Here is a 16139-nt window from a genome sequence, read left to right on the forward strand (position 1 = left end):
CTCGTCCGACACCACCTCCAACAGCTTCGTCCGGCAGGTGAGGGGGGCCCCGGCACTTTTGGGGGGTCCCAGCGGTCCTTTCCCCTTCGGGGGCTGAGGTGGGGTCACACCGAGCCGGACCTGGCTGTGCCCTCCCGCCCCTCTCTGCTCTGCTGCGGGTGCTGCAGGGGTCCCCCCACCCAAATTGCAGCCCCCCCCCCAGGGGTCCCCTGCTCCTTTTGGGGTGCCAGGGAAGGGACACAGCCCTGGCACCCCCCAGCTGGCACCAAACCCGCCCTCCCCACCCCTGTGGCTCGGCAGGGCCCCCACCCCCTGCCCGGCACCGGGCTAAATATACCCGGGGCTGAAACCTGAGCCCCCCCCGTGCCCAGCCCTGCGCCCGCCCCGCTCGCCCCCGGCCCTGCCACCATGGAGATCCCCGGCAAAGACCCCGCGGCCCCGGTGAGCGACCCCCGCGGCCCCCCAGGACCCCCCGCCCCCTCCCCTGCCCGCACTGCCCTCGGCGCGGGGTCCCCCTCGGCTCTGTGGGGTCAGTCCCGGGAGCTGGGGGGGCTCTGTGGGGTGAGGGGGTCGTGCCCGGACTCCGGTGACCCCCCCAAAATCCCCTCCGTGGGGCAGGAGGAGAGGGCAGCTGGGCTGTGCCCCGTGGGTTTTGGGGAGGGGGTCCCCCGGGGGTCCGCAGCCCCATGGCTGGGGGTGGGGGGCTGTGCAGAGGGGCTGAGCGACCCCCAAATCCCCGGTGTTGGGAAAGGCTGGGACAAACCAGGGATGGGGAGTCCCGCAACCCCGAGGGGCTCTGGCGGGGCTGGGGGCATTTGGGGGGGCTGGGGGGGGATGTCCCCCACGTCACCCCCCCCGCTGGGGCTGGGGCATCCCGTGGGTGTCCCCGCTGTCCCCCCGACCCCGGTCCTGGGGCTGGGGGTTGAGCGGGGGGTCCCCAATCCCACCCCAGCTCCAACCTTGTCCCGGGATGACCCCGAGCCGCCCCACAGCGCCCTGTCCCCATTGCCCTGGGACCCTGTGGTGGGGACAGCGCTGTCCCCCTGGCCTGCCCTGGCGTGGGGGACACTCGGGGGGTCCCCGCTGCCTTCCCGGCTCTCGGAGAGGCCCCGGGGAGCGGGATGGGAGCTGGGCCGGTGTCACGTTCCCGGCCGGAGCGGTGGCAACAGCTGCCGCGTGTGTGTGTGTCCCTCTCCTGCCGTGACCCCGGCTCCGGGCAGGACCGGCCCCTGCTCGGGGTGGCTTCTCCAGAGGCTGCGGTGACGGGCACCAGTGGCAGGGTGCTGGGAGGTCGCAGGGCTCCATCGGGGATGGGCTCCCAGCTCTGGGGAGGGGGCACAGGGTGGGCTGAGCCCCGTCCCCGCTGCCGCAGGGCTCGGCTGAGTCCTACACCAGCCGCCCGTCGGACTCGGATGTGTCGCTGGAGGAGGACCGCGAGGCGCTGCGCAAGGAGGCCGAGCGCCAGGCCATGGCACAGCTGGAGAAAGCCAAGGTGGGACAGCCGGGATGGAACCCCCCCGGCACCCCCTGTGCCCCATCCCTGTCGTATCCCATCCTCTGGAGCCATCCACTGGGAAGGCAGTGGGGTCTGCTGGGCGGAACTGGGAGCCTGGGTTCTCACCTTGGCTGAGCGTCCATCGAGCTGTGGGGGTAATTAGCTAATGAGCCCCTCATTAGCTGCTGGCCGGGGTTGTGGCCACTCCCCAGCCGTGGCTCTGGTGAGGAGCTGAGCCCGGCTGGTGACACCAGCACCGGCACCTGCCTGGCCAGGGTGGGGTGAGGGGGGTGGAATCTCGCTGTTTTGGGGTGGCAGGGAGCGGAATGTCCCCGTTTTGGGGTGGCAGGGGTTGGGATCTCACTGTTTTGGGGTGGCAGGGGTTGGGATCTCACTGTTTTAGGGTGGCAGGGAGTGGAATGTCCCCGTTTTGGGGTGGGTTCTCACTGTTTTAGGGTGGCAGGGAGTGGAATGTCCCTGTTTTGGGGTGGCAGGGGTTGGGATCTCACTGTTTTGGGGTGGCAGGGGTTGGAATGTCGCTGTTTTGGGGGTGGCAGGGAGTGGAATGTCCCCGTTTTGGGGCGGGGGCAGCTGCCGACCCCTCTCCCGTTGGCAGACGAAGCCGGTGGCGTTCGCCGTGCGCACCAACGTGGGCTACAACCCTTCGGCCACCGACGACGTGCCGGTGCAGGGCATGGCCATCTGCTTCGAGCCCAAGGACTTCCTGCACATCAAGGAGGTGGGAGCGGGCTGGGGGAGGCCGGGGGGCAGCGCTGGGGTGGGCGTGGGGCGGTTTTAAGGTGTTTCTCCCTCCCCCCCCCCCCCTTCCCTGGAGCAGAAGTACAACAACGACTGGTGGATCGGGCGGCTGGTGAAGGAGGGCTGCGAGGTGGGCTTCATCCCCAGCCCTGTCAAGCTGGAGAACATGCGGCTGCTGCAGGAGCAGAAGATGAGGCAGAACCGCCTGAGCTCGAGGTGAGGCTCACCCCGACCCCCCGACCCCCTCCCCCAGCTCTCCCCGGACCCCCCCAATCCATCCCACCCTCACCCCTCTCTCCGTGCTTCTCCCACGCAGCAAATCGGGCGACAACTCCAGCTCCAGCCTGGGCGATGTGGTGACGGGGACCCGCCGGCCAACCCCCCCGGCCAGCGGTAAGAGTGTCCCGGGTCCCCTCGGCCCCGGCAGGTCCAGCCTGGGGGTCCTTCCCCCACCTCCCCACGGGTGACCCCTTCGTCCCCTCCGCCCCGGGTGCAGGCAGGGTGACCCCACATCCCCCGGGACCTCTCTCCTCTGCTTCTCCTCTTCCAGCCCCACCACCCCCTCACCTTTCCCAGCCTCCCCATCTCCATTTCCCCCCCCCCTCTTCTTCCATCGCCATTATCGCTCTTCTTCTCTCCCTGCCCTCTCCCGGCTCCGGCCGTCCCCAGGTGGCCTGGACATGCCTAGCTTTGCCTTTGATCCCGATGAGTTAGAGGAGGAGGAGGCCATGGAGACCCAGCGCTCCCCTAAGAGTAGCGTGAGCAGTGTCACCACCCCCCCCGCCCACAACAAGCGCATCCCCTTCTTTAGGAAGGTAACGGCCCCCGCCGGCCCCGCCTCGCCTGCTGCACCCGCTGCCTGCCCTAACACTGCCGGGGGGCTGGGGGCACCCACGGGGGCTGGGGCCACCCCACGGGGGCTGGGGGCAAGCGCTGCCCCGGCACAGGGTGAGCCCTGCGGCCAGGGGTCAGTGCGGGGCTGACCCCCCCCCTGTTGTCAATGGGATGGGTCAGTCCGTGGCTGCATCCCCCCATGGTCCATGGGATGGATTCATCTATGGGTATATCCCCCCTGTGGACCGTGGGATGGATCAGCCCGTGGCTGCGTCCCCCCCATGGTCCATGGGATGGATCAGTCCGTGGCTGCATCCCCCCATGGTCCATGGGATGGATCAGTCCGTGGCTGCATCCCTCCTATGGACTGTGGGATGGATCAGTCCGTGGCTGCATCCCCCCATGGTCCATGGGATGGATCAGTCCGTGGCTGCATCCCCCCTATGGACCGTGGGATGGATCAGTCCGTGGCTGCATCCCCCCTATGGACCGTGGGATGGATCAGTCCGTGGCTGTGTCCCCCCTGTTGTCAGTTGGATGGATCAGTCCGTGGTTGCATCCCCCCCGTGGGCCATGGGATGGATCAGTCCCCTGTGATCCGTGGGATGGATCCATCCAATCCATCCATGGTGACACTCCCCCGTGATCCCCGGGGTGGATCAGTCCGTGGCTGTGATCCCCCCTCGCCCATAGGATGGATCAGCCCGTGCCCCCCCCTCCCGGTCGCCTCCCCCCGCAGTGTGCGCATGGTGTGTTCCAGCACGGCCGGTGTCTCATCCCCCCTGCGACTGAGAATGGACCATTCCTCCCCCCCACACCGGGCACAAGCTGGGGGGGTTCGGGCGCAACCACAACGCAGGACGGGGGAGGGGGGGGGGGCGGGTCTGCAGGGACTTCTGGGGCAAGCAGGCCTGTGGGGGGGAGTCCCAGCTGCCCCCCAAGCCCTGCAGAGCCCCCGCTGGCCCCCAAAGCTGCCACAGAATGGGCGATGCCTCGTGTGTGACTCCCTGAGGCACCCCCGGCTCACACGGGTGTCACCTGGGGCACCCCTTGGGTCATGCACACGGCTCTGGGGCACGGCCGGGGTCACACACGTGTCCTTTGGGCACCCCGTGCGTGACACACACGGCCCTGGGCCACCTCTGGGTCACACACGTGTGTCACTGGGTCACACATGTGTCCCTGGGTCACCTTTGGGTCACACCCGTGTCCCTGGCTCACCCCGGGGGTCACGCCCGTGTCCCTGGCTCACCCCGGGGGTCACACCCGTGTCCCCGCGCCCCCCGGTGCCCCGTGCCCGCGGGTAACACGCATGCCTTGTTTGTCTCCTCTCGCCCCCCGGCCCCCGCGGCCCCCCGGGACGTAGCGAAGCAGAAGCAGAAGTCGGTGAGTAGCGCCAGGACCCCCGGGAGGGCCCGCGGGATGGGGCTGGGAGATGCCCCCTGCTTGCAGCCCCCCCCTCCTGCCCCCCAAAAACCCCAGAGCTGCCCCCGCGGGGGCGAAGCCGAGCGTGCCCCGTGTCCCCCTCCCCTGGCCCTGGTGACGCCCGGCTCTGTCCCCAGACCGAGCACGTGCCCCCGTACGACGTGGTGCCCTCCATGCGCCCCATCATCCTCGTGGGGCCGTCGCTGAAGGGCTACGAGGTGAGCAGTGGGGCACGGGGGGAGCGCTCGGGGGGCTCGGGGGGGACCCCAGCCCCACGTTGTCCCTCTGGCCTTGCTGTCGTCCCCCCCCTTCCCCAGGTCACGGACATGATGCAGAAGGCGCTGTTTGACTTCCTGAAGCATCGCTTTGATGGCAGGTGAGGGGGGGCTGCATGGCCGGGGACCCCTAAACCCGTGAGGGGACCCCTAAACCCATAGAAGGACCTCTAAATCCGTGTGCAGAGCCGTAACCCCATAGAGGGAACCCCAAACCCATAGAGGGACCTCTGAATTCACGGGGGACCCCTAAACCTACAATGGGACCCCTAAACCTATAATGGGACCCCTAAACACACTGAAGGACCCCTAAGCCCATGAAGGAACCCCCTAAATGCATAGAGGGACCCCTAACCCCATAGAGGAACCCCTAAATTAGGGGAGAGCCCTAATTTAACAGGGGGGACCCCAAACCCTAATGCCATGGGAGACCCCTGAACGCATAGGGGGGACCTCTAAAACCATGAGGGGACCCCAGCTCTGTGGAGAACTCCTAATCCGACGGAAGACCCCAAATTCTGTGGAGGACCCCTAACCCTATGGAGGGACCCCGAACTCTGTGGAGGATCCTTAATCCTGTGAAGGATCTCTAAACCCACAGGGGGACCCCAAAACCCATGGAGCCCTAATCTCACAGGAAGGAGGCCTAAAACCACAGGGAGGCTCCTAACGCCATGGGGGGGACCCCTAAATCCACAAGGGGCCCCCCTAATCCCATGGGAGGAATCCCTAAACCCACAGGAAAACAGGGTGGGTCCTGCTCGTCCAGCTCCAGCAGTGTGGGGTGCCAGGAACGGGGTGCCAGCGGGGTCCGGGGGGGGTGGGTGTGGATGTGGGGGGGTCCCCCCGCCGTCGCTGTCCCCACTGTGTCCCCAGGATCTCCATCACGCGGGTCACAGCCGACATCTCGCTGGCCAAGCGCTCCGTGCTCAACAACCCCAGCAAGCACACGATCATCGAGCGCTCCAGCACCCGCTCCAGCCTGGGTACGGCCCCCCCGGACCCCCCCCGGCCCGCGGGACCCCCCCCAAGCCTCCATCTGTATCAGCCCCCGGCGTGGGGTGACAAACGGGGGGCTCTGTGCTCCCCCCGGGCTGTGACTCAGAGCCTCTGCTCCTCCTCCTCCTCATCCTCCTCATCCCCATTCTCCTCCTCATCCTCATTTTCCTTCTCCTCATCCTCTTCATCATCCTCCCCCTCATCCTCTCCCTTATCCTCACCCTCATTCTCCTCCTCACCCTCCTCCTCTACCTCCTCCTCCTCTTTTATCTTCTCTGTTGTGTTTTTTTTTTCCCTATTTCTCCTTTCTTTTGGGGTTCCTCCCCTCCGTGCCGCCTCCTTCCTCCCCTGCTCCTGATACAGATGTCTTGGGTACGTAACAGGGACCCGCCGGGACCCCCGGCAGCCCCCCCGGCCCTGAGCAGGTGCTGAGGGTTGGGGACACCCTGGTGACACCGCCCTGTCTGACCCCCCCCTCCATCCGTGTGTGGTTTGGGGTGGGGGGGCTTCACCCCTTCCTCGCCCAGCCGGTGCCACCTCCCTCCCGCAGTGACCCGGTGGCCCTGCGGTGACACCGAGGTGGCCAAGTCCCAGGACAAGCCCCCTCCTGCTCCTGTCCCCGTCCCGTGCCCCTCATCCCATCTCCCACGTGCTGTCCCCCGACCCTCACCCCGTCCCTGTGTCCCCCCCCCAGCCGAGGTGCAGAGCGAGACCGAGCGGATCTTCGAGCTGGCCCGGACGCTGCAGTTGGTGGCCCTGGACGCCGACACCATCAACCACCCGGCCCAGCTGGCCAAGACCTCCCTGGCCCCCATCATCGTCTACATCAAAATCACCTCCCCCAAGGTGGGTGCGGGCCCCGGGGCGGCCGGGGGGGCAGTGCCAGCCCCTCCCTGCCACGCTGGGGGAGCTGGGCAGGCTCCGGCCAGGTCTCCACGGCCACCCCACACTGTCCCCTCCTGCCCAGGTGCTGCAGCGGCTGGTGAAGTCCAGGGGGAAGTCCCAGGCCAAGCACCTCAACGTGCAGATGGTGGCCTCGGACAAGCTGGCACAGTGCCCACCTGTGAGTGTGCCCCGGCCACCTTGACCACACCCTGACCACCCCCTGACCACCCCCTGCCCTGTCCCATAGATGCCACCCCATCCCACTGACCCCGCCCTGTCCCATAGGCTCTGCCCTGCGTCCTATGGGCTCCACCCCATCCCACTGACCCCACCCTGTCCCATAGGCTCTGCCCTGGGTCCTATGGGCTCCACCCCATCCCACTGACCCCGCCCTGTCCCATAGGCTCTGCCCCATGTCCGGGTGCCCCACCCTGTCCCATTGTCCCTGACCTGTCCTGTGGCCTCTGCCCTGTGTCCTATTGCCCCCACCCTGCCCTATAGGCTCTACCATCCCAATGACCCCTGTCCCACAGGCTCTGCCCCATGTCCCGTAGGCTCCACCGTGTCCCCTTATCCCCACCCCATACTCGGCTGCCCCTCCCTGTCCCAGTGTCCCCACCCTGTCCCAGCTGTCCCGCCCTGCCCCAGCTCCCTCCCGTCCCTCCCGCAGGAGATGTTCGACATCGTGCTGGACGAGAACCAGCTGGAGGAGGCCTGCGAGCACCTGGCGGAGTACCTGGAGGCCTACTGGAAGGCCACGCACCCGCCCAGCAGCAACCCCCCGAACCCGCTGCTGAACCGCACCATGGCCACGGCCGCGCTGGCCGCCAGCCCCGCGCCCGTCTCCAACCTCCAGGTACAGGTGCTCACCTCCCTGCGCAGGAACCTCAACCTCTGGGGCCGCGAGGCCACCCCCAGCCCCCCCGGAGCCCTGGAGGAGCACACGCTGTGAGGAGGCGGCGGGGACACCCCCCCGGCCCTCGGGAGAGCCCTGGGATTGGGGACAGCCCGGGGAGTTCACGGCCCCCTCAGGGTGTGGGACTGGCCCTGAGGTCACCTGCCCTGGGATCAGGGTCACCCCAGGGGACTGTGGTCCCCCTCCCGGGTGTGGGACTGTCCCTGAAGTCACCTGTCCTGGGGATGTGTTCTGCACCCTGGGATTGGGAATACCCCTGGGATCGGGAACCATGGCCCCCCAGGTGTGGGACTGTCCCTGGGGTCACCTGCCTTGGGTACCTGCTCTCCACCCTGGGACTGGGGCCACCTGTCCTGGGGTCAGGGTCACCCCAGAGGACCGTGGCCCCCGGCTGTGGGGTCACCGGCCCTGGGGACCCTGGGAGCCCATGGGATTGGGGTCACCATGGGGAACCACAGCCCCCCAGGAGTGGGACCAGCCCTGGGTTTGTCCCTTTGGGAACCTGTGCCCCGCCCCCCACCCCAGCGGTACTGCAGGCCCCTGGCATGGGACTGTTCCTGGGATCGGGGTCACCCCAGGGACCTGCCCCCATTCCCGGATTGGGGCCATCACTGGGATCAGCCCTGGGGATCTCTCCTGCCTGGGACTGGTGCCAGCCCCACATTCGGGGTCTCCTGGGAATCTGTGCCTCCTCCGAGTCCTGGAGCTGCCCTGGGGATTGGGAACTCCCAGGCTCTGCCCCCTTTGAGACCCACCCTGTGCCTTCCTGGGGGCTGCCGGGGTGCCAGACCCCCCTTTCCCACACTTCTCTGGGGGAGCTGCAGTGGTGGTGAGGGTTTGGGGGTGTCCTGGGTGGGCCGGGCAAGAGGCAAAGCCCCATCCCACCGTGGCCACTGCGGTGCTGAGCCGGGCGTCCTGCAGCTACCGCCGGGGCCAGGGACAGAGGGGGGACACGTGTCCTGTGTTGTCTGTCGCTAAATCTTCCAGCGAGCCCCCACCCTGCATCCCGCCCCCCCATTCCCTGCCCCGGTGCCTCCCCGCTGAGCCCTGCTGCCGTCGTGTCACGAGTGAGCGGCGCGGGCAGGCCAGGCTGGGCAGGAGCGTGTGACCCCCTCCGGCCGCCGGCTGACCCCCACTAACCCCCCACTAACCCCTCCCTGACCCCCCAGCCCCCCGCCCGTCCAGCCCCGCATGGTGTGGTTGCTTCTCGCACCCAGGCTCCGTACCCGGAGGGGGAGCACGGCCGCCTCCGGCAGGGCCCGGGGGACTCGGGGGGCCGTGGGCAGGGCAGACCCCCCCCGCCGCCCACCCGGCCGGGCCCCCGCAGCCTGTCCCGCCAGGACACCTTCGACTCGGAGCCGCCGGGCAGCCGGGACTCGGCCGGCACGGAGCCCGGAGATTCCTGCTGCATGGACATCGAGATGGACCCCGTCGAGGAGGAGCCGCCGGGCCCCCCCGGGGCCGGACCCCACCCGCCCCCCGGCTCCTGGGACGGGGCCGAGCCCGGCCGCGAGGGCCGGGGGCTGCGGGGCCGAGCCAAGGGCCAGGAGCCGCTGGGCCAGAGCGACGGGGAGGGCTGGGGCCAGGACGTTTACATGCGTTAGGGTGAGGGGATGCGGGCAGGGGGCTCCCCCCCAGCGCTGGTTTTGGGGTGCGGGACAGCCCCGCCGGTTGCCTTTGTGCCCCCCCGAGCCCGGCCAGCAGTGCCATGGGGAGCCCTCGCTTTGCCTTGGGGGCTCCCCCTGCCCCACTCTCCGCTGAGGGGGGGTCTCCCCCTGCCGCAGCCCCCCAGCATCTCGCGGTGCCTCGGGCCCTCCCTGCCCGGCAGGGACAGCAAGTGACCAAAGGGGACCCGGCGTGTCCCCGTCCCCCAGGCACGGGGCGGGGGCCGTGCCCCCCCTGCCCAGCCCTGCCTGCTGGGTGCCCCCCGCTTCTCCATGGTGCTCTCGGCCACCCGGCTGCAGGGGCCCCCGGAGCTGGCCGTGGCCGTGGGGGGGTCCCTGCCAGCTGCCCCCCACCCCGGCGGTGCCTGGCACTGCCCCCACAGCCGCCGGCCCCCCCGGGGGGGTGCATGCGTGTGCGGTGTGTGAGGGGCTTTGGGGGCTCCCCGCTGCCCCAGGCTGTGCCCCCCGAGGCGCTGCCTGCCCGAGGGGGGGGGGGGGGCAGTTTGCATGTGTTTGCCTTGGGGGGGGCTCTGCCTGTTTTGGGGGGTGGGGGGTGAATCTGAGCCAGTTTTGGGGGTCTAACCCGTGCTAACAGCTGCCCAGCCCTGGCCTGCCGGGGGGTCGCGCTGTCCTGGGACCGCCAGGCCCCGGTCCCCCCTTCCCAACCCCTCCCCTTCCCGTTCCAACCCCCCCCCCCCGCCGTGCCTGTCCACGCTCGCCCTGTCCAGCCGTGTCCGTCTGTCTGTCCGTCCGTGAGCCTCTGTCCGTCCCCCCTCGGCCCCCCGCCCCGCACCCCGGGGCACTGCCTTGTCCTGTGCCCGCCCCGGGGCGTCCCTTGTGCCCCTCAACTCTGCGGGGTGACCACACCGGGGTGGGCTGGGGACACCCCCTGTCCAGCCCTCGCTGCGGGACCGGGCTTGTCCCACTTATGGGGCAGCCCCTTGCCGCCCCCCCACACCCCTGGGGGCAATGCTGGGGGTCCCCGGGGTCACTGCCTTACCCAGACCACCAGCCCGGGTCGGGGGGCTTGGGGGCACCCAGCTCTGCCGCTGCCAAGCCGCCACCCACGTGTGCCTCAGTTTCCCCCGGTTTTTTTGGGGGGGGGGGGGGAGGGGGACTCGGTGTCACTGCCTGCCAAGTGCTTTGAGCCCCCCCTGCCCCAGCGCTCGCCCCCGTGGCAGCCACAATCCGGGCAGTGGGGCCCCCCTGCCCCCCCCCGCGGGCAGAAGGACGTCCCGTATTTATGTCACTCCACAAACTTTTAATTTAAAGACCCGACAAAAATGTATTTTATTTATTTATTCTCGTTGGTGTGTGTGTGTGTGGGGGGGGACTCGCCCCGCTCGCTTGGTTCTTTGTAATAAACATTTCGGTGAGACCTGCCCCGCGCCTGAGCCTGGTGGGGCCTGGGGGGCACGGGGGGGGCTGCGGCCACCGCGGCTGAGACCGGACACAGCTCAGCTCTGCAGTGACCGCCGCAGTGACCCTCCCCCCTGCTCGGGGCTGAGCTGAGGATGGAGTCGGGACCTGCCCGGCTCCGGGGAAGGGGCGAGGACCCGACGCGGGGGTCGGGGGAGGGCTCCAGCCCCCCGTGGGGATGGGCAGCGGCAGCCGCCGGGCTCAGCGCGGCGCTGGGCCGGGTTTATCGGCGCTCGGCCGGGTGCGGACACGCCGTGGACACGCCGTGGACACGCTATTTACAGGCAATAAATACAACGCGGGCGCTCAGGGCTGCCGGCACCTCCAGTCGCTCTTCTCCGGCCGGTACTCGAACGCCTTCCTGCGGACAGCACACGGCGACATCGCTGACACCTCCGCCCCTGCCCCACCGCCATCCCCCCGACCCAGGGCTGCGCCCAGGTGTCCCCCACGCCCCCCCGGCCAACCCGGCACCCCGTACTCACTCTCTGGCGGGCGCGGAGGGCCGGCAGACCAGCCCGGGCTGGCAGGGGCACACCTGGTTGATGCTGAAGGCGAGTCCCCCGGGGGGGACGTGGCAGCTCTGGGCCAGCGCCAGGCGCCGCTGGCACACGCGCTCCCCGTGCTGCCGAGCGCAGCAGCCGCCGGCCCCGCACTCCTCGTCCCGCTGGCACCGCGCTCCTGCGGGCACAGAAAGCGGCCTTAGGGGACGGGGACCCCCACTCCGACCCCGGGGTGGCGACCCCCAGCACCCTCTGGCTTAGCACCGCTCCAGCATCGCATCCCCCCGCTCGCAGAGTTGTCCCTTGTGTCCCTCCCACGCCAGACCTCCACTCACCGTCCTGCCCGGGGGGCACGGGCTGCTGGCACTTGCCGAACATGCAGACGAGGCCGGAGGTGCAGTGCGGGTCGTGGCGGCAGAACTGCCCCGCGGGCCGCGTGGGCAGGCACAGCCCGAAGTGCTCGTCACAGAAGTGCCCGTGGGCGCAGGGGGTGGCCGGGCTGCACGGGGTCACCTTGGAGGAGGGGACACAGCACGTCAGGGGGGTCACACCGCATCCCCCAACCCATCCCTGACGCCGAGACGGGCCAGAAACAGCGCAAAACCCCGTCTGTCCACACGTTGCAAAGCAAAGTTGGGTGTAGGGGTGTTGGAGTGATTTTGGGGGGCCGAGGCTGGCAACAGCGCTCTGCCCGGCTACGGAGCTCCATCCGCAGCCCACAGCGGTTCCAGGACTTTTTTTCCTCGGGAAAAGAAAACCCGGCGGCCGGGCAGGGGGGCAACACGGGGCGGGGGCCGCGCGGACCCCTAAAAGTCCTGCTCCAGGTGAGGCTCGAACTCACAACCTCGGCATCGCTCGCGTACCGCCCTATAAGTACCGCGCGCTGACCGATTGCGCCACTGGAGCGCCCGGCGCCGCCCGGCGCCACCGCGCCCCCTGCCGGCCCCGCCGCCACCGGCACCGGCCGCGAACGGACCCCGCCGTGTGCCCCCCCTGCTCCAAAGGGACCCCCCGTGTGTCCCCCCCGCTCCAAAGGCACCCCCCGTGTGCCCCCCCTGCTCCAAAGGGACCCCCCGTGTGCCCCCCCTGCTCCAAAGGGACCCCCCGTGTGCCCCCCCTGCTCCAAAGGGACCCGCCGTGTGCCCCCCTGCTCCAAAGGGACCCCGCCGTGTGCCCCCCCTGCTCCAAAGGGACCCCGCTGCGTGCCCCCTCTGCTCCAAAGGGACGCCCCCGTGTGCCCCCCCATGCTCCAAATGAACCCCCCCGTGTGCCCCCTTTGCTTCAAAGGGACCCCGCCGTGTGTCCCCCCTGCTCCAAAGGCACCCCCCGTGTGCCCCCCCTGCTCCAAAGGGACCCCCCGTGTGCCCCCCCTGCTCCAAAGGGACCCGCCGTGTGCCCCCCCTGCTCCAAAGGGACCCCGCCGTGTGCCCCCCTGCTCCAAATGAACCCCCCTGTGTGCCCCCTCTGCTCCAAAGGGACCCCCGTGTGCCCCCCCCGAACGCGAACGGAATCCCCGTGTCCACTCCCGGCCGGGAATGGAACCTCCGTGACCAATCCTGGCTGGAGATGGACCCCTCGCCCCGTGTCCACCCCAGGCCGCAAAGGGACCCCCGTGTCCAGTCCCGGCCTCAAACCGACCCCCCCGTGCCCCTCCGGCTTCAAACGGACCCCCCGGGTGTCCACCCCCGGCCGCAAAAGGACGTCCCATGTTCTCCCGCGGCTGCACACGGACCCCCCGTCCCCCTCTCCCCTTTTGGGGTCACCGTGGGTTACATCGCCCCTGCTGCAACCCCAGCTGAAAATGTTGTGCCCAGTCTGGGGGTAAATCCCGCTGCCAACCCTGCTCCCACCCTGGCTGCGAGTTCTGCATCTGCCCCTGTGCCCCCTCTGTGCTCACCCTGCTGCAAATCCTGAGCCCGCCCCGGCTGCAAACCACCCTGAAGCCCACCCTGGCTGGAAATCCTCTCATCTTGTGCCCAGCCTGCTCTCACCCAGCTCTGTGCCCACCTTGGCTGTAAATCCTGCCCCCACCCACCCCTGTGCCCACCCTGCTCCCACCCAGGCTGCAAACCCAGCTCTGTGCCCACCCTGAGCTGTCTCGCACCCCTGATCTCACCCCCTCCATCTCCCACCTTGCTGCACCCGCACCCCTCCTGTCCCCAGGACCCCCCTCACCCGGGGGTCCCCCACTCCTCACCTCCTCCAGGTCGGTCCCGGGGCTCCTGCTCAGGGCGGCCGCATCGGGCGAGTGCGGAGGCAGGGAGAACATCCATGCCCAGAGGTGCCCGGCGGCGGGGGGCAGGAGCCAGGCGAAGAGGCAGAGGATGGCCGGGGATGTCACCATGGTGCTGGCGGCGGCGGTGGCAGCTCGGCCGGCCCGGAGGGTTTATGTAGCCGCGGGCTATCTCGGCCCCCGCTGCTAAAACTGTTTGCCCACCTAATGGGGTGGGAGGAGGCAATCAGGGGTTAAGGGATTTACATAATTGCCAGCCTTCCCCTCGTGGGGGGGCATCAGCCCCACAGCAAACAGCCCCCCCCGGGCCAGTCTGGCTCCGGCGCCAGCCGCGGGTACAGCCTGGGGTGTCCTGCGTCCCCCCATAGCTCAGGGGGGCGGTGGGTGCAGTTTGGGGTGTCCTGCGTCCCCCCATAGCTCAGGGGGGCGGTGGGTGCAGTTTGGGGTGTCCTGCGTCCGCCTCATAGCTCAGGGGGGCGGTGGGTGCAGTTTGGGGTGTCCTGTGTCCCCCCATAGCTCAGAGTGGTTTTGGGTGCAGTTTGGGATGCCGTGTCCCCCCATAGCTCAGGGGGGCGGGGGGTGCAGTTTGGGGTGCCCTGTGTCCCCCCACATCTGAGGAGGGTGGTGGGTGCAGTTTGGGGTGTCCTGTGTCTCCCCACAGCTCAGAGTGGTTTTGGGTGCAGTTTGGGATGCCGTGTCCCCCCATAGCTCAGGGGGGCGGGGGGTGCAGTTTGGGGTGCCCTGTGTCCCCCCACATCTGAGGAGGGTGGTGGGTGCAGCTTCGGGTGTCCTGTGTCCCCACATAGCTCAGAGTGGTTTTGGGTGCAGTTTGGGGTGCCCTGTGTCCCCCCATAGCTCAGGGGGGCGGTGGGTGCAGTTTGGGGTGCCTTGTGTCCCCGCCAGCCCCTCAGGTCACCCCCACCCCCTTGTCTTGGGGACCTCCCAGCTCCCCCCACAGCTCGGGGGTCGGTGGGGGGGTGATCGGTACAGTTTGGGGTACCCTGTGCCCCCCAACCCCTTGGGTACCCCCACAGTTCCCTGTTTTTTTCCCCTTTTTCCGGAGCTGGGACAGCAGGGATGGGGGAGGAGGGAGCAGGAAAAGCGGGGGGCAAAAGCTGGGACCCCCCGAATGGGCAACGGGGGGCACAGGGCTGGCATCTGCCCCGTGTTTGTGTGTCCCCTGTGTCCCCCCCTCCGGTGCATCCCCGTCCACCGCCCCCTCCCCGCCCCGGGGTGACGGGATTCGCACCTCCCCTAACGCCCCCGCGAATGGGGTGTTTGCCCTGCCCGGCCCTTATCGCCCGGCCCTTATCTCGGGATACGGCCCCCCCCGAGCGGATCCCCCAGACAGTGTCACCTCCATGTCCCCAAGCACGCGGGGGGCTCCGCCAGGGCGTCCCCGCGCTCCCCCAGACCTCTCCAATACACTTTGGGGCCATCCACGCCGGGATCATTCGCGGTTCCCAGAGGCACGGGGCGGCGGGGGGCTGCGGCACCACTCGGGGGGTTCGTCCCCAAGGGCAGCGAGGACAGGGGGGGTCGCTGCGAGTGGGGTGCACTCCAGGGATGTGGAATCCGCCTTCCTTAGGTTTTCCCCCCTGGGAGATTCCCGCTGCCTCCGTGCCTCAGTTTCCCCAGCTGTGAAATGCGAGGCTGAGGGGTGACACAGGGACAGTGGGGCTCGCACCAGGGTGACCCCAAACTTTTCTCCCGGTGTCCCGGGCCGTGCTGGTGCCCGGAACGGCCCGCCAGGATCCGGCCCCCCCCTCTCCCCGCGTGTTTGCCCGGCAGCTTTGGGAGCAAATATTGACCCCGCTCCGGGGCACCATCACGGCCGCTGTCCCCATCCGTCCCCCGCTGGGCGCTCGCCCAGCGCGGCACCTCCGGATAATCCCCCCCAGCGCCACGGGGGTCCCGGACGGCGCCTCTGCTCCCACAAACCCCCGGTCTGGCAGTTTGGGGGGTCCCACGCACCCCCCCCCCCAAGCCCTGTGGAGGCCGCACAGCCCATCCCGCTCTCCGGGGTTTGGGGGGCTGGCGGGGCCGTGTCCCCCCACGAACCCCACCCGGGATGAGAGTGGGGGGCGCATTCCGGGGGGCTGCAGCCTCTGGCCTCCCCCAGCCACGGACACTGGGGGTGTGGGGCAGGGGATACGGGGGGATGTGAGTCTTGGGGGGTGTTCGTGCGTGGGGTGGGGGTGTCCGTGGGTGGGGATGTCCCTGGGGGGTGTCTGTGGGTGCGGAGTGTTCGGATGTGGGGGGCTGTCTGTGGGTGGGGTGTAGCTGTGGTAGGGGGATATTGGGGGGTGTGGGGGTGTCCGTATTTGTGGGGTGTCAGTGTGTGGGGGTGTCAGTGTGTGGGGGACGTCTGGGATTGAGGGGTGTCCGTATTTGCGGGGTGTTCGTGGATGGGGAATATGTCTGGGTGTGGGGGGCTGTCCGTGGGTGTGTATTATTGGGGGGGAGGGGGATGTCAGCAGACAGGGGGGGGTCCGTGGGTGGTGGTGTCTGTGATTATGGGATGTCCGTGGATGCGGGGTGTCAGTGGACAGGGGAGATCCGTGGCCGGCTGTCCCCACAGTGACAGTGCAATCAGCGCCGGCGCGCAGCGCTCCGCAGCGGGGGTATAGCTCAGTGGTAGAGCATTTGACTGCAGATCAAGAGGTCCCCGGTTCAAATCCGGGTGCCCCCTTCTTTTCTTCCAGTTCGTGGGGGGGTCCCCACTCTTTATT

General features: G+C 69.0%; 1 protein-coding gene across 2 annotated transcripts; it reads left to right on the top strand.

Moving 5' to 3' along the window:
* Positions 1–372: 372 nt before the first annotated feature.
* CACNB1 (calcium voltage-gated channel auxiliary subunit beta 1) lies at positions 373–10619 on the top strand. Of its 2 annotated transcripts, XM_082297505.1 has the most exons (13): positions 373–441; positions 1373–1492; positions 2112–2234; positions 2334–2470; positions 2571–2647; positions 2924–3069; positions 4651–4731; positions 4831–4889; positions 5665–5774; positions 6482–6633; positions 6755–6850; positions 7343–7528; positions 8806–10619. In XM_082297505.1, the coding sequence occupies exons 1-13, from the start codon at positions 409–411 to the stop codon at positions 9190–9192; spliced, it is 1707 nt and encodes a 568-aa protein (XP_082153631.1). In that variant the 5' UTR covers positions 373–408; the 3' UTR covers positions 9193–10619. The 2 variants fall into 2 exon arrangements, with proteins under 2 accessions (XP_082153631.1, XP_082153630.1); XM_082297504.1 differs by having other exon boundaries at positions 4849–4889; positions 7343–8866.
* The last annotated feature ends 5520 nt before the right edge of the window (positions 10620–16139 follow it).

Source organism: Coloeus monedula (genome assembly GCF_965178545.1).
Source record: "Coloeus monedula genome assembly, chromosome: 26".
Taxonomy (NCBI): domain Eukaryota; kingdom Metazoa; phylum Chordata; class Aves; order Passeriformes; family Corvidae; genus Coloeus; species Coloeus monedula.